Source organism: Pseudorasbora parva, chromosome 14 (assembly GCF_024679245.1).
Source record: "Pseudorasbora parva isolate DD20220531a chromosome 14, ASM2467924v1, whole genome shotgun sequence".
Lineage (NCBI taxonomy): Eukaryota > Metazoa > Chordata > Actinopteri > Cypriniformes > Gobionidae > Pseudorasbora > Pseudorasbora parva.
In genome coordinates this window covers 34,000,118-34,016,493 of record NC_090185.1, presented here as the reverse complement: position 1 = coordinate 34,016,493, position 16,376 = coordinate 34,000,118, and the positions used below count along the sequence as shown (strand labels likewise).

The 16,376-nt window shown below is 46.6% G+C and overlaps 1 protein-coding gene across 3 annotated transcripts in view; it reads left to right on the top strand.

The window, feature by feature from the left end:
• Nucleotides 1–12,778, top strand: part of grm7 (glutamate metabotropic receptor 7) — a 354,975-nt gene extending 342,197 nt beyond the window's left edge. For all 3 annotated transcript variants that reach the window (XM_067416302.1, XM_067416303.1, XM_067416304.1), the window contains one exon: nt 11,359–12,778. In XM_067416302.1, the coding sequence (XP_067272403.1) occupies nt 11,359–11,408 (50 nt within the window). In that variant the 3' untranslated portion in view covers nt 11,409–12,778. The remainder of the gene's footprint in view (nt 1–11,358) is intronic.
• The last annotated feature ends 3,598 nt before the right edge of the window (nt 12,779–16,376 follow it).

Here is a 16,376-nt window from a genome sequence, read left to right as displayed (position 1 = left end):
GTAAAGCAATCATTTGTAGATCCACTCTCACACAGTTGTTGCATTATGGGACGTACTGTATATACAGTAATTGTAACACTATTGTTCGTATAACTATTTGTACATATTTATTTTGTTTTATCCTTGCATAATTTGTGCAATATGCAATGTAATTGTCATGCTATCGTTCATGAAACCACTGTTACACAGTCGTCGCATGCAACATAATTGCAATGTAATTCACTGACTCTAAAACATGTCTTAAACACAAGACCTATTTATGTTAAAAAGTAAGAATATCAACACAATAAAAATAACATCCGTGTGTGCGTGTGTTTGCTTGGAAACGCATGAAATCTAACCTGTCCTCAGCATTAGGTCACAATGTAAAACTGCCAAACAAAGTATTTAAAATGCAACAAAAAAATATACAAATACAGTAATGCAGAGATCTTTAAGATATCAAACAATATAAAAAGTAAATATTGCATTATATTTTCAAACAACAACAACAAAATATCTATAAAAGTTGTGTCCTCACTTTGCCTTACTTTTTTAAATAATAGAACAGGCAGTGTCATGGGCAGCTTTAACTTTGAGGAGCACTTACTATTTCCTACTCATTGTGGATCTCACAGTTGGACACAAAGTCCTGAAAGTTATAGATTTTAAAAGTATTTTATACAAACAATATTGAAGTCTCTGTGGTCACAGAGTAATCGCAGTGTAATTGTTCCCTTTCTCGAGAGAACTCGCACTGCATCATCATAGATGACACTTTGGGGTCCCCCAGTGTGCCGCGCCTGAAGCATGAATGAAAAAAGGCCAATCCTGATTGGTGTTGCGTCATGACGTAGCGAGTGAAGGCATACCCGGAAGGTACAAAGAGACGCCGGCACATAGCACAGATAGCTTTCTGCTCTTCAGCGAAGCGCTCTGTGTTTGAATTGTTTGTCTATTTGGTGTTTTTTGTCCAAATGAGTATTATGTGGCAGGCTCGCAGCCCCATAGTTCTGTCCCGCGTCTGTTGAGGCAGCATGGCGGCGTAGGTCAGTGGGCTCGCAAATGAACTTGTCAGCGGGTCTTGGGACTGCTGAGGCAGTTTCTCGGTCCTCGCTGACAGTTCAGATGTTCTCCTTTCCCAAATGAAAGCCCCCGCTGCGGCCTCTTCCCCCGGGGTGGAGAACCCGATGCTTGAGCCGTCTGGTTCTGAGAAATCAGACGTGCACAGCATTGAGGCGGGTGATATTAAGCACCAAACACGCTGCTTCATTCATAAAATAAGGGCGCTCTGGCAGTTCTTGAGGGGGCTGCCTTTAGTGACCCAGTGTTCTCTGTCCCCGCGCGGAAGCCCGGGTTGCGGCTTCTTCCCCCGGGTGGAGAACCAGATGCTTGAGTGATCTGATTCCGAGGAATTAGATGTGCTCAGCATCTACGGAGTGAAGTAAACGAGAGCTCGCCACCTCACAATGCAAGATTCCATCTCACGTTGCCGAGGCAGCGCATGGATTACGGGTTTGCAACAAGAGTGAACACACGCGATTGGTGTACATGTGAGACTGTTTGGTGCAAGCCATGCAGTCAGCTCCTGAGGGTGATGGCTGTGTTGGTTGAGAAATATCTTGAAGCATACAGCCGTACGTTTTTCGAGTGTTTCAGCCTTGCGCCTGTGGACTTTCATCTCGACAGATGAAAACCAAATATGTTGTAAACAAATCGAATCTTGCATTTTCAGTAGCAGACGACTTGGTTAAATGCATATTTAAACAGTATCGTCTGGTGATTATGGCTGCATTTAATTCTGAGGAATTAAAAGGAAACATTATCTGACTTTGAGGAGTTAGATATGTTTATTCAGCCTATCATTCAGACCATGTTCAGTTGAGGGGTGATTATGGTGGCATTTAATTCTGAGGAATTAAATGGGATTTATCTAATTTTGAGGAGTTAGATTATCAGCCTATCATCCAAATTGTGTTCACTTGGCTTATTCATCTAAAGATTCACAGTGGCCGCCCTAAGCTGTTGCTTACCCTGTCGGGTGAGATGAAGTCCCCTCTCCCAGAGAGGGATCAAGGTCGCTTCTTCGGAGGGCTTCAGCATGCTCTTAGTAGCACCCCGGTGGCAAGTCCCTCTTAAACCGGGTGCACACTGTGCGATTTTGGCCACGATTTGGCCGTCTGAGACAAATTTAGGAAATCCTAAAAGATTCCTCAGATCCTAGGCTAAAATCTGACGTCTTTGGTCGTTAGTTTGACATGTTCACCGGCCGCCGATTAATGAGCTCTGCGATCAAATTTTACCTCAGACGAAATTCTGGCAGTGGCAGAAGATTTGGCACAGAATCCTGCAGTGTGACTTCTCCTACGACGACAGTCAAATATCTCGGTTTTTCAAGACAAACTATCACCAAAACGAGAGCTAGAAATGTACTTGTAGCCAGCATTTCAGTCCCGCGTGTAATGCAGCTCACTGTCACTGAACGCGTCATTCATTGATGATATAAAACTCCGGGTGTGATTTCTTGCGCGCGTCCGTTTTTAGCGTGCCTTCACTATCGTGCAGTCTGACATTAATGACAACTGAGATCTTACAGTGTGACACGGGGATCATGTTCGTACAGTCTGACAAGGGACATTCGCAAAGGATTTTGAAAAATCGCACAGTGTGCAGGACCCATTAGGAGGGTGGCATGAATTTCCACCCCCGGCCAGAGAAGGCACCATTTGGTTGTACGGTTCCTCCGAGGATGGCGGAGGATGAGGCCTGTGGCTCATTCCAGGGTCCCAACCTGGGACTTGGCAGAAGTGCTCGAGGGGTTGGCTGAGGCCCCCTTCGAGCCGCTGGAGCTGGCTGAGGCCAAGAATCTGACCCTCAAGGTGGCCTTTCTCCTTGCCATCACTTCTCTGAGGAGAGTGGGGGGCCTCCAGGCATTGGAAATCACGCCAACCTGCTTGGAGTTTGCCCCTTGCGGAGTCATGAGGCCATCTTGCACCCGACCCCGGGCTAGGCGTCCAAGTTGCCGTCTAATGTGGCACGGTTGGTGGTTCTCCAGGTATTCCATCCCCCACATCATGTGACGGCGGAAGATGGCAGACTTCACCTCCTCTGTCCGGTGCGGGCATTGAGGATTTACTTGGAGAAGTGTGCGAAGTGGAGGAAGTCAGACCAGTTGTTGGTGTGTTTTGGTCCACCTAAGAAAGGGCTGCCTGCAGCAAAACAGACACTCAGTAACTGGATTGTCCAGGCAATAGCCACGGCTTATCAGGTGCGCAACTTGCCTTCACCTATAGCCGTGAGGGCTCATTCTACCAGGGGCATGGCCTCCTCGGTAGCCCTCCTTTTGAGAGCCTCTTTGCAGGATATCTGCGAAGCAGTGGATTGGGCTACTCCCCACACCTTCATCAGATATTACAGTCTGCACCTCCCAGCAATGCCAGGTGCCAGAGTGCTCGCTTTCTGAGTATGCCCAGTTTGGCTTCATACCAGGGGGTTGCGATTCGTGTGGCATAGTGGGTATTCATTCCCCAAAGTGTCATCTACGATGACGCAGTGCAAGTTTCCTTGAGAAAGGGAACGTCTCGGGTTATGAATATAACCCATGTTCCCTGAGAGGAAACGAGGCAATGCGTCTCGTAGCCACACCTATCGTCAGAACACTCACTTCAAGCAATCTGTGCTATGTGCCGGTGTCCCTTTGTACCTTCCAGGTATGCCATCCCTCGCTACGTCATGACGCAACACCAATCAGGATTGGCCTTTTTTCATACATGCTTCAGGCGCGGCACGCTGGGGGCGTACCCCAAAGTGTCATCTATGATGATGCAGTGTCTCGTTCCCTCTCAGGGAACATAAGTTATATTCATAACCCGAGATGTTTCTGTAAATAGTTGTGGGATAAATCTTGCCATTTTGATAAGTTTATTAACTCTTTCCCTGCCAAACACAGAATCTTTCATTATTTGTGAGAAAACACTTCCCCACCAAACACGTAATTTTCCATGTTTTCACTGTTAAATGCTAGGGGGGCGTTATTAAGAATCTCCTGAATGAGTACAGAATCTCCTGATCAAAACACAGAAAAAGAAGATGCAAAAAATAAGTGATCTTTTAAGCAGATAAAGATGCAAAATAACATGATTATCAATATTAAATATCATATAAATCAAAACCTAATATGCCTAATATTACTGAATGAAATGTTGACCCAGGATGAGCTATAGGACTGTGAAGCTTTAGGGATGTTGATGGACTCGATTGACTCATCTGTGTTTGATCATCGTTCTGAATCTGATCTGGATGTAGTCTTTGACAAAAACATGATTTTCTCAGCTTTTTGCTCAAAATGTTGCTTTTTTATGAAACATAGCCATATACAAGTGTTTGAAAAAAAGGAATTCATGAATCTAGAATAAAACTTTTTGTGTTAGTTAGTATAAAAACAAAAGGTCAGCTCTTTCTTTTGATATATTGCATGCTCAGATATTCATAAAACAAAATATTTTATGGGCCATTACATTTTTGTGAAAATGATCAAAAACCCTGACGGTGGCGGTTTGTTTTTAATTTTTATAGGCAAGACAAATCCAGTGTTGATTTGAGAGGCTAAGCGGTGGGTTAACTCACTGTTGTGCTGGCGCTATAAAAAGGCTAGTGGGGAAAGAGTTAAGGCAGCTATAACTGAGGAAAAAAATGAAGATATCCCGTTAAAGCTATTCTTACATTTATTTCATTGTGCAAAGTAATTGGCATGATATCATTCATAAAACCACTCTTTCTTAGTTTTCAATTATGCAACTTAATTGTAAGACAATAATTTGTAGAACCACTCACACAGTTGTTGCATTATGGGATGTACAGTAATTGTAATGCTATTGTTTATAGAACTATTTGTATGGAATTTTTGCATTATGTGACTTAATTGTGATGTCTGTCAACTGTCATTTGTTAAATGTTTTGGAACACTTTTCATATCATTTTCATTTTTATTATCTTTTGTCAAACATTTTTATGAAATTGTCACATTATATGGCATAATTGTCACTCTTTGTGACAATTGCCATTATCGCTCATTATATTACACAATGCAGTGCATGTGTAGTGCGCAACAAAGTTGAATAAAGTACTGTGCAAATGAGAAGCCTATCATAGCCATTTAGACATGCGAGGAACACAAAAATATTCCCATTTGCCATGCCCTGGTTTCCATCCATATCTGACGTTATGTCGTCAGCGCAACATTTCCAACACTCTTCCCATCCCATAAGGACTGCAGATCTGAAGCAAGAGCCATTAAGATGTTTACAATGTGCCATGCTGTAAGGATGTCCTACAGTAGGGCCAGGGATATGTAATGATAATGTGCAATATGCAATGTGTGTGTGCGTGTGTTTGTGTGTGTGAATTAGGTCACCATTATCTGAGCTCCTATTATGTGTATTATAATATATTTATATATGTGTTTGCATATTGAGGTCACTTTCCTCAGTTCACATTCATCAATCCAACATTTCTGAATAGATGACTCTCAGAGTGACATTTAACTCAAATACTAAAGGGGCTACTGACACTTAAAGGCCACAATGATCTCTCTACTTGGTAACCTTTACTTTTAAATATTTAGAAGTTCATTTACATGCAAAAGAGCACAACAAGCATCTGTGGATAAGTGCTGTAATTTGAGACTGGAGTCATTTAGTTACATGGAGTCTCTGCAAACACATCAGTGGCAGCTTGTGAAGGTCATGCTGTTATGACTGTAGACATTTGAGGCTTCTTACATAAGAATGATGCGATATTCATCTCCTTTTTAATTTTGAGTTGCTCTTTCATCACATAATTAAAACAGTTATTCACATTTATGTGAGTTTAAATTGCTGATACTCTGGGTTAGAAATTTATAAGACCCCCTTACTGTAACTTTTAAAGCATTAAGTACTGTGTGACTCTACAGCAGTGCCCTAGAAAATGTCCTGAGCGCCCTGGTAGTAAACCTCTCAGAATGCCCTAGTAACAACCTACCTAAACACCCTAGCAACCACCCAGAACATCCTAGCAACTACGCAGAGCACCCAGACAACCAGCCAAACCAATTAAGCAATCATTCAGAACAATCTAACCTAAACACCCACCCTTCCACTCAAAATACCCCACAACTATCCAGAACACCCCCAAAACCACTCAGAACACAGCAGCAACCCACTAGCAACTTATAAAAACACCACACAACGCAACACCCATGCAACAGAACACATTTACAAACCTTATTACACAAACAAAACCCTTACAACCACTCAGTACACCCCACGATTACCCAGAAACCCATTCACAACCCTTATTACACAGAAGCACCTTACAACCACCCAATACACCCCACAGCTACATAGAACCCCCTTGCAACCACCCAATATACCCCACACATACCCATAACCCCCTTACAACCACCCAATACACCCAACAACTACACATAACCCCATTACAACCACCCAATACACCCCACAAACACCCAGAACACCCGAACAACCACTCAATTTGCCCACAAATACCCAGAACACCCTTACAACCACTCAATACACCCAACAAATACCCAGAACCCCATTACAACCACCCAATACACCCCACAACTACACATAACCCCCCTTACAACCACCCAATACGCCCCACAAATACACATAACCCCCTTACAACCACTCAGTACACCCCACAAATACCCAGAGCACCCTTACAACCACCCAAATACACCCCACAAATACACAGAACTTCATTACAACCACCCAATGCATCCCACAAATAAACATAACCCCCTTACAACCAATCAATAAACCCCACAAATACCCAGAACACCATTACAACCACTCAATACACCCAACACAGTAGTAGTTAGGGCAATCACCTAGTAATCTAGCAACCTCTCGAAACACCCCACAACTAAACAGAACACCCTAAAAACGTCTCGGGTTACTATTGTAACCCTTGTTCCCTGAGAGGGAACGAGACACTGCGTCGTTGAGTGACGACACTCTGGGAACGCCCCCAGCATGACAGCTCTGAAGTATGAATGAAATCAGCCACCAATCCGATTGGTGCAACGTCATGGCGTAGTAGGCGACGGCGTACGCGGAAGCTATAAGAAGGCGCCGCCCCAAACAATAGACAGCCTTTGCGATGAAGCGAGCGCTCTACGTGAAGGTGTGGCGATGAGACGCAGTGTCTCGTTCCCTCTCAGGGAACAAGGGTTACAATAGTAACCCGAGACGTTCCCTTTATCGAGAGAACTCAACACTGCGTCGTCGAGTGACGACACTCTGGGAACGCAATACCCACTATGCCACACCGAAACACGCACATCCTGGTGTGAAGCTGAGTACCAGGCACACTCAGGATGCGAGCACTCTAGGTCCAGCTTATAGAATCTTATAAAGGTGTGTGGATTAGCCCATCCCGCTGCCTCACAGATCTCAATAAGTTAGGCTCCCCAAAGGAGGGCCACCGAGGAGGCCAAACCCCTCGTGGAGTGAGCCCTCACGGTTATGGGTGAAGGTAGATTGCTCACCCGATAAGCCGTGGCTATAGCCTGAACGATCCAGTTACTAATAGTCTGTCTCGCCGCAGGCAACCCTTTCTTAGGGGGGCCAAAGCACACCAAAAGCTGGTCCGACTTCCTCGACCAGGAAGGTGAGGCGGAGGATGAAATGCCTGAAGAAACACCGACGGAGAAAAGCTACCTTGAGGGTCAGATTTCTCGCCTCAGCCGACTCTAATGGTTCGAAGGGGGCCTCAACCAGCCCTTCGAGAACCACTGCCAGGTCCACAAGCTGGGACTCTGGGATGAGCCGCAGGCCTCAACCTCCTAGCCCCACGGAGGAACCGTACTACCAAGTGGTGTCTGCCCAGCGGGCCCACGTCTAAAGGCAAGCTGAAAGCCCCTATGGCAGCCACATACACCTTCAGAGTGGATGGGGTCAAACCGGCAGAGAAACGGTGCTGGAGGAACTCCAGCACTGAGGCGACTGCACAGTTAACTGGGTTCACCCCCCCCCCCCCGTTCTCTACACCAGCTAGTGAAGACATTCCACTTAAGGATATACAGTTTCCTCGTAGAGGGACCCCTAGAGCTGAGAATGGTCTCTACGACCTCTTGTGGCAGGCCATCCTCTAGGTACTGTGCCCCCTCAAGGGCCAGACCCAGAGGTCCCACAGCTCTGGCCTGGGGTGGAATATCATTCCACCCCAGAATGATATGGGGGGGCCTGCCATGGGGGGGCCGTCTATAGTGCCACAATGTCGGAGAACCAAACTCGGGACGGCCACCGGGGTGCCACTAATAGGAGGCTGATGCCCTCCCAGCGGACTCACTCTAGAACTCCCGGGAGCAGAACGATCGGGGAAAATGCGTACAGATGCCGCCTTGGCCACGTCTGTGTCATGGCATCCAGCCCCAGCGGGGCCGGAGGCCTGAGGGCGAACCACAGCGGGCAGTGGGTCGTTTCTAGAGATGCAAACAGATCCACTTCCACCGGGCCGAACCTCTCGCACATGGCCTCCACCACCTCGGGGTGGAGCAGCCACTCCCCGGGCCTCAGCCCCTGCCTCGACAGGACGTCCGCTCCCTGGTTCTGGTCCCCTGGGACGTACATCGCTCGAGAGACGACAGTTTCCCCTGGGACCACAGGAGGATCTGATGCGCCAACCTGCATGGTGGGCGCGACCTCAGACCCCCCTGGTGATTTAGATACGATACTACCGACATGTTGTTGGATCGTATCAGGACATGGTAGCCATGGAGGTCCGGGAGAAAGCTCCTCAGAGCTTTGTAAACCACCAACATTTCCAGGCAATTTATGTGCCAGGAGGAATGCTGGGGCCCCCACAGACCTCTCGTAAACCGGCCTTCCATGACCGCGCCCCAGCCCGTGAGGGAGGCGTCTGTTGAAAGGATCTTCCTGCAATATGATGCTCCTAACACTAGCCCTTGGGACAGGAACCTGGGATTTTTCCATATGACGAGGGAACGGAGGCATTTGCGCGCTATCCTGATCATACGGAAAGGTTTTCCCCTCGAGGAGAACCCCCTGGTCCCCAGCTACCACTGGAGGGGCCTCATGTATAGCAGGCCGAACGGAACACGTTGGACGCTGCTGCCATGAGACCCAGCAGTCCTTAGAACTGCTTCACAGTGCGGCTGCCAAAAGAAGAACCCGATACTGGCATGCTCTGCCCCCAACAGCGAACCTCAGGAACTTCCTGTGGGCAGGGAGGATAGGGATGTGGATCTAAAATGTGTCCTTTAGATCTATCATGACGAACCATTCCTCGAACTGGCTCTGACTCATGATGGAATAGTGAGCATCTTGAACCTGAATCTCCTCAGAGACCGATACAAGTACCTCGGATCTAATATAGGATGCAACCTCCCCATCCTTCTTGGGAACAATGAAGCATATTCCCTAACCTGCCTCTGGGCAGGGGGAACCACGGTTCAGACCACACCGTAGAATTCGGTGGTGGAATACTGAACTGCAGTCTGTACCCCCTTCCCACTGTACACAGGGCCCCAGCAGAAATATTCAGGAGGCATAACCATGCGCCGAGATATTCCACTAGGGAAACCAACCTCTCGGGGTTGGTCTCTGGTACCCACCGAACCCCCTGCCCGACCCCCTGAAGCCGCCACCCGGCAGAGCTTATTCGGGAAGGATATTCGGTGTGCGAACGCAGTCGCTGCCCCGCTGCAAGTCTTTCTAGAGGCAGCTGGAGCAGCATGCGTCCGCTGGAAATCGATGTGGCCCGAGCGTCGTAGACGGCGGATCGCAGCATCGACTTCCAGAAAACTCCACAGAGGAGGCGACCTCGATCGCTCCCCGGGAGAGGGGGCTGGCCCGCAGGCCACTGGGCTGGGTACACCCCAGTCCAGACCACACCGATGACTTCGGTATTGGAACACTGAACTGCAGTCTGTACCCTTTGGCCACGGTACACAGGGCCCAAGTAGATATATTCGGGAGCATAACAACGCGAGATTCGATTCGTTACAACATATTTGGCTTTCATCCCTCGAGATGAAAGACCACATGCGCGAGGCTGAAACACTCGAAACGCACGGCTGTACGTTGCGAGATACTCAACAAACACAGCCAGCACCCTCAGGTGCTGCCTCGGCAATGCGCGATTAAGCCTTGCATTATGAAACGCGAGCTCTCATTTACTTCGCTACCTCGATACTGAGCACGTCTAATTCCTCGGAATCGGACTGCTCAAGCATCTAATTCTCCATCCCGGGGGAAAAAAGCCACAGCGTGGTTTCCACACGAGGAATGAGAACATTGGCCAGCTACAGACAACCCCCTCGAGAGCTGCCGGCGCGCCTTTATTTTATGAATGAAGTAGCGTATTTCCTGGCTTAACGCTTCGACAGCCTCAATGCTGTGCGCGTCCTCAGAATCAGACGTCTCGAGCATCGGGTTCTCCGCCTCGGGGGAAGAAGCCGGAGCGCGGGCTTCCTCACGAGGCGGAAGAGCGTTTGAATCATCGGACGAGGATTGGGAAGATGCCTCAGCATGCCCGCCTCCCGTCGCGAGACCCAGTTGTGAGCCCCATGATCTACGCCGCCGCGCTGCCTCAACAGACGCGGGACCGGATCCCTGTGGGCTTGCGAGCTTTGCCGCTCTCCTTAGACACGGCCAGCCGTGAGCGCAGCACCCGGAGTGGCAGCTTCTCACACCCGCTGCAGGCGGCACCCTCAAACGCCGCCTGAGCGTGCTGCGCCCCGAGACACTGCACACACAGCTGGTGTGTGTCCGAGCCCGAAATGAACACACCTCCTAAACAGCTCGCTTGCTTCTTTTTAATGTGGTGACAGACTTACAATATCACACAGAGTGCCTCGCTGAAGAGCAAAGACTGTCTATTGTTTGGGGCGGCGCCTTCTTATAGCTTCCACGTACGCCGTCGCCTACTACGTCATGACGTTGAACCAATCGGAATGGTGGCTGATTTCATTCATACTTCAGAGCCGTCACGCTGGGGGCGTTCCCAGAGTGTCGTCACTCGACGACGCAGTGTTGAGTTCCCTCGATAAAGGGAACTATTCAGAGCACTGTAACAACCACCTAGCAACTTTTCAAAATAACCCATAACTACCAAGAAAACCCTAGCAACCATCCACATCATCCAAGAACCCACTCAAATACGTTCAGGAAAATGCACAGAATGCCATAGCAACTGCTTTTACTTTGAGTCTGTTTCTTATTGTTTTTCTGTTCCATGCCATTGTCCCTGTTAGGCCTCCTGACAAGAATCAATGAATTCCTCTCATTTTTAGTGAGAAAAAAAGGGGGAAAATCAAATAAAAAGCAACCTTTCATCTTTCTCTCCTCTCAGGTCCGGCTGCCAAGAAGAAATACGTGAGTTACAATGACCTTGTGATCTGAGGGCCTCCATCACAGGAGGAAGGTGATCGATGGCAGTTCCTGGTTTCTCTCAGCTCTTTGGTACAAAAGTAAAGCAGGAAAAAGGCTTTCGGTGTACCTCTGTCTCCATCCTTCTTTTGTCCGAGGGCCAGGACAGTGACTGGGCCCTCAGCTAAACCAATGACAGAGGATCTCAGCTGATTTTCGACACCTGTAAGAAAAATGAAAAGGCTAAACCACCCCCAAAAATATTTTAAAAAATAAAAATAAATTGACATCTGCAAAAAACACCGTAGCAGGAATCAAAGGATTGTACAACTGGAGGAAATACATTTTGTTGTTGTTTTTTTTCTGATAGAGGTGTAACTGGCACAAAACGACTGACCGCTTGTCAGTCAACGATTGAGGTTGCACATGCCGTGATGGACCTTCGACAAGGCGTTTGTTCTGATAATCCATCACAGACTTTATTCAGGGCGCTGATGAATCGACATGGCTTTGGAATGCTGGGCCGAGAGGTCCTCCTCATCTTTACATGTACTTCCAAACTGCAAGTTTTTTGGGATTTTCTGTGCAAATTTGTGTGGTTCTTTCAGCATTTCCGTTTCCTTTGCTGTTGGGATTTTTTTTATGTTTCCGTTTTTTTCTTTCATTTTCCTTGCCTTTCTGGATGCACATTGTATTAAAGCCATATTCTTCTCTATGAGATCTCATTCCTGAAATATTTTATGTTTTATGCTCTTCATTTTGAGGAATGCCATTCGTTTCCCCCCTTTAACATGATAAATGTGTATGCCTCACATTTTTCAACATTCCCACCATGTATGTAAGGGTTCGTAGACCATCGACTGTGTTGTTAGTGATTTTGAGAGATGTTGCATTGGTTTTACAGTAACTAAACCCCGGTACCGATGGTGTTTCAGAATTCTTTTTTAAAGAAAGTGTTCACGTAGCAGTTGTCAATGCATGCTTGATATGTTTGATGTTGAAGTAAATGAAAATCTCACCACAGTTCTCACACTGGCCTGTTAACCGAGGATTTTAAAAACCTTTATTGAGTTCTCTCTTTTTTCCTTAAGTACTATCTCATGAATTTCTCAGACATTCACTCACTCAAGGCAGAATATGGCTTTAATTTGTCTTGGAATTTTTAACTGCCCCAGAACTTATGGAGAAATTGTGCAAAAGATATGAATATATATTTAAAAAAATATAAAAAAATAAAAAGCATGTATGTTTTATACTGTTTGTACTAAGTATTCATGTTGCCCTTGCTGCTTATGTGCTGATATTGTGGAAGACTTTTATGTTTGGCCACTCATGCAACTATACTGTGGTGTTGTCCAAGAATGTACCAACATGAAATAAAACCATTTGGTTATTTTTTATTACTTTATTATTTATATTATTAGTATTAGTCTTGAATTTGCCTGAATTTTATTTGTTAAAAATATTCATAGTCCCTCAGTTCTAATTTCAGGTTATTTTAAAACACCATGTGAATAATCACATTGGAGCCACCAGCGCAAGACATTAGCCGTTTCCAATCATCCAAGCTGATTTGAAAAAATTGGAATACCGCATAAAACATTTGCAAAAAAAAGCAGCGTTTCCATTCCCCGTTCCCAAATGTTCACAAGAAAAAAAAATTGTCACTTCCTGGTCATATTGGTATTGGTAAATATTTCTTAAAAAAATCTCTGTTAGATTGATTGTGCTTTTTTAATATTGAGATAAATACATTTATGGAATCTGCCTTAACTATATTTGTCACAAGAACACATTTTTTTTTATTTTAAATCCATTTCACGGTTTTAAGAGCATTAAAAAAAGAATCAGCAACTGGGAATATCTATAACAATGAAATTCTAGCAATATATGTGCTTTAAAAAAGAAAAGAAAAATAGCTAGTATTGAATGGCTGTTAAAGGAACACTCCACTTAAAAAAAAAGAAAAAAAGGCTTATTTTCAAAGTCCCTTAGAGTTAAACTGTTGAGTTTTACCATTTTCAGCCGATCTCTGTATCTGGCGGTAGCACTTTTAGCATAGCTTAGCATACATCATTGAATCGGATTAGACCATTAGTATCTCGCTCCAAAAAATTACCAAAGACTTTCAATATTTTTCCTATTTAAAACTTGACTTTTCTGTAGTTACATCTTTTACTAAGAACAACGTAAAATGAAAAGTTGCCCCGCTGAACCACACATCGTACGCCAGCAAAGTTCTGTGATTATTATGCAGGACAGAGAGAATAGTTCCTATCTATATCAGTCTAAAAATCTAAACTTTTAATTTTCCGTCTTAGTACATGTGGTGTGGCAAGCAGCGGGGCGAGGGACCGCGAGAGCGGGCCGGTGATTAACGTTCACGAGTGCCAGCTGCGTGGCACACCGGTCTCGTCTCGCGGCCATGTGACGGGAGCATATAAGGAGGAGCAAGGACAGCGGAAGACGAGAGAGGACCAGGCCTGGAATTTTATGTTATGTTTTGTTGTGTGTGTTTGCGGGCAGTCGTCCGTGAGGGGCTGTCCGCGGTTTTACTTTCGTTTTGTTTATTTATTTTGAGTTAATAAATGTTTGTAACGTTCGCCGGTTCCCGCCTCCTTCCTTCCCATCTACGAACTTCATTACATTGGTGCCGAAACCCGGGAGGAAGGAGGGACGCGCTGTCGGAGAGCCCTCGCTGCTGAGGGGGATCGCGGTGCTGAGGAGTTCGGGCAGCGCGGATGATGAAAGACCGCGAATGGCTGCCCGAGGCGATGGTGCTGGAGCGAGTGAAGACCGGTGGGACGGAGAGCTCGCTGCCGTGCCCCTGGGTCGAGGTGGGGTGGCGGCCGTCCTGGAGGGAGCGGAGGAGTTGCCGGCGTTCGCCGTGGGCCGGAGCCTGCTGCCATCCGCCGGAACGGGGAGGAGCAGGGAACGCGGAGCTCGCTGCCGACTGCCCTCAATAGGAGGAGCCACCGCCGGCCGCCAGGGGGCGGAGGAGGATCGGGCCGTCCACCGGGCGTCCAGCACCATCGCATAGCACCGCGAGGAAGAGCCTCTCGGCTGGTGAGGACCGAGCGGCAGTGTGTCGGGGAACCGGACCAGAATATTTTTTCTCTTTCTTTTTTTCCCTCTCTCCCCTCTCTCGTCCGCGGGCTCCGTGGGCTCCTCGTGCTCCCGTCTACATTTCTCTCGCCTCTCTGTCCTTACCCCCAGGTGCCGCGGCCGCCGTGATCGGCCCCCCCCCGGGAGAGGGGGGGGAGGGGGAGTAGAGCGCCGTCTCGGGAGTGCCCCCCGGCCTGCGGGGGGCGATGGGGGTATGTGGTGTGGCAAGCAGCGGGGCGAGGGACCGCGAGAGCGGGCCGGTGATTAACGTTCACGAGTGCCAGCTGCGTGGCACACCGGTCTCGTCTCGCGGCCATGTGACGGGAGCATATAAGGAGGAGCAAGGACAGCGGAAGACGAGAGAGGACCAGGCCTGGAATTTTATGTTATGTTTTGTTGTGTGTGTTTGCGGGCAGTCGTCCGTGAGGGGCTGTCCGCGGTTTTACTTTCGTTTTGTTTATTTATTTTGAGTTAATAAATGTTTGTAACGTTCGCCGGTTCCCGCCTCCTTCCTTCCCATCTACGAACTTCATTACAGTACACAATGTAATTAAAGAATAGTCAAGTTTTAAATAGGAAAAATATTATCTTTGAAAAAATAAAGTATTGGTGCTACCACCAAATACAGAGATCAGCTGAATGGACTTGAAAACAGTAAAACTCTACTGTTTAACTCTGGGGGACTTGGAAAATGAGCCTATTTCCAAAAAAGGGGAGGGTTACTTTAATAGAAAAAGATTATTGTAAGGAACTTTCCCCAGGAACTAGGGACTTTGGGGTGATACTCACAGGGATGTGTTTTGACCACAGGGACCAGGGTCTAAATGAAGTTCCAGGTAAAAAATGTCCGCCTCATAAAGTTCCTGCTCGCGAGGTAGTACTTTTTCGTACTGCCGATTGTTTCAAAGCAGCTTTACAGTGTTCACAAACAATAATGCAACAGAATTTGATTTGGCTGTACAGCCACTCTGGAGAAAACAGTGATGTCACCCAGCTCAGTTGTAGCAAATTAGCTTAAAGGGGAAATATTACTATGCTCAAAATTCCCCCCAGAAGAGAGCGTATGTTTGTTGGTACATCCAACAACAGAACATTTGTAATGTTTTTGGCACCGTCATTGTAATACTCTAGCGCTGATACAGCGAGTCATTCAAAATGGCGGTTTCTGTGTTTCTTACTCAGGGGTGTGTCTATGCTAAAAGAGCAGATCATCATCAGTCATGGATGAGGTTTCCCTACCCTTACGTAGGAGTAGGAGCAAATATGAAACAGCGCATTATGAGAAATTGTCATAATTTCTCCCTTTTTTACCCCTTTTTGCCCCTCCCCCGACCCTGCTACCCCATTCCACCACCCCCTCCCACCACCATATACAGTGATATAAATGCAATATTCCAGTGTCATTAAATTAATTATACATGCTGGAAGCAGCCCAAAGTGTCTGCAGGGTCCTAGAGCACACAGGGCCTGAGTTACACACTTTCAAAAAGTAATTTATATAAAAAAAATCAAAAAGCGCCTATTTTTTTTTTGGGGGGGGGGGGGTTAACAGCTTACACAACATATACTTACATGTTTATCACTTTTAGCAGTGTTTTATATAACTTTAAAGGGTTTCCTGTAAAATGACACCAACATTTTGAACCTAGACCACGGTATGTGTGTATGGGAGGCTTTTCAATTTGGGTAGGCCAAATCCAGGTGGAAATGACATCAGAGTAATTTAGTGTAAGTACTTAGAGACTCTAAGCTTTCTAATGGTACCACATATAACATCATAGCTCCTCCACAGACATTTAAAATGGAAAGTAAATACATGACGATGTCATTTCCGACCCTTTACAGAGTCCTCGGAGTTTAAGTGGCTAGAGCAGATCTGGCAACCCGGATGCCAAA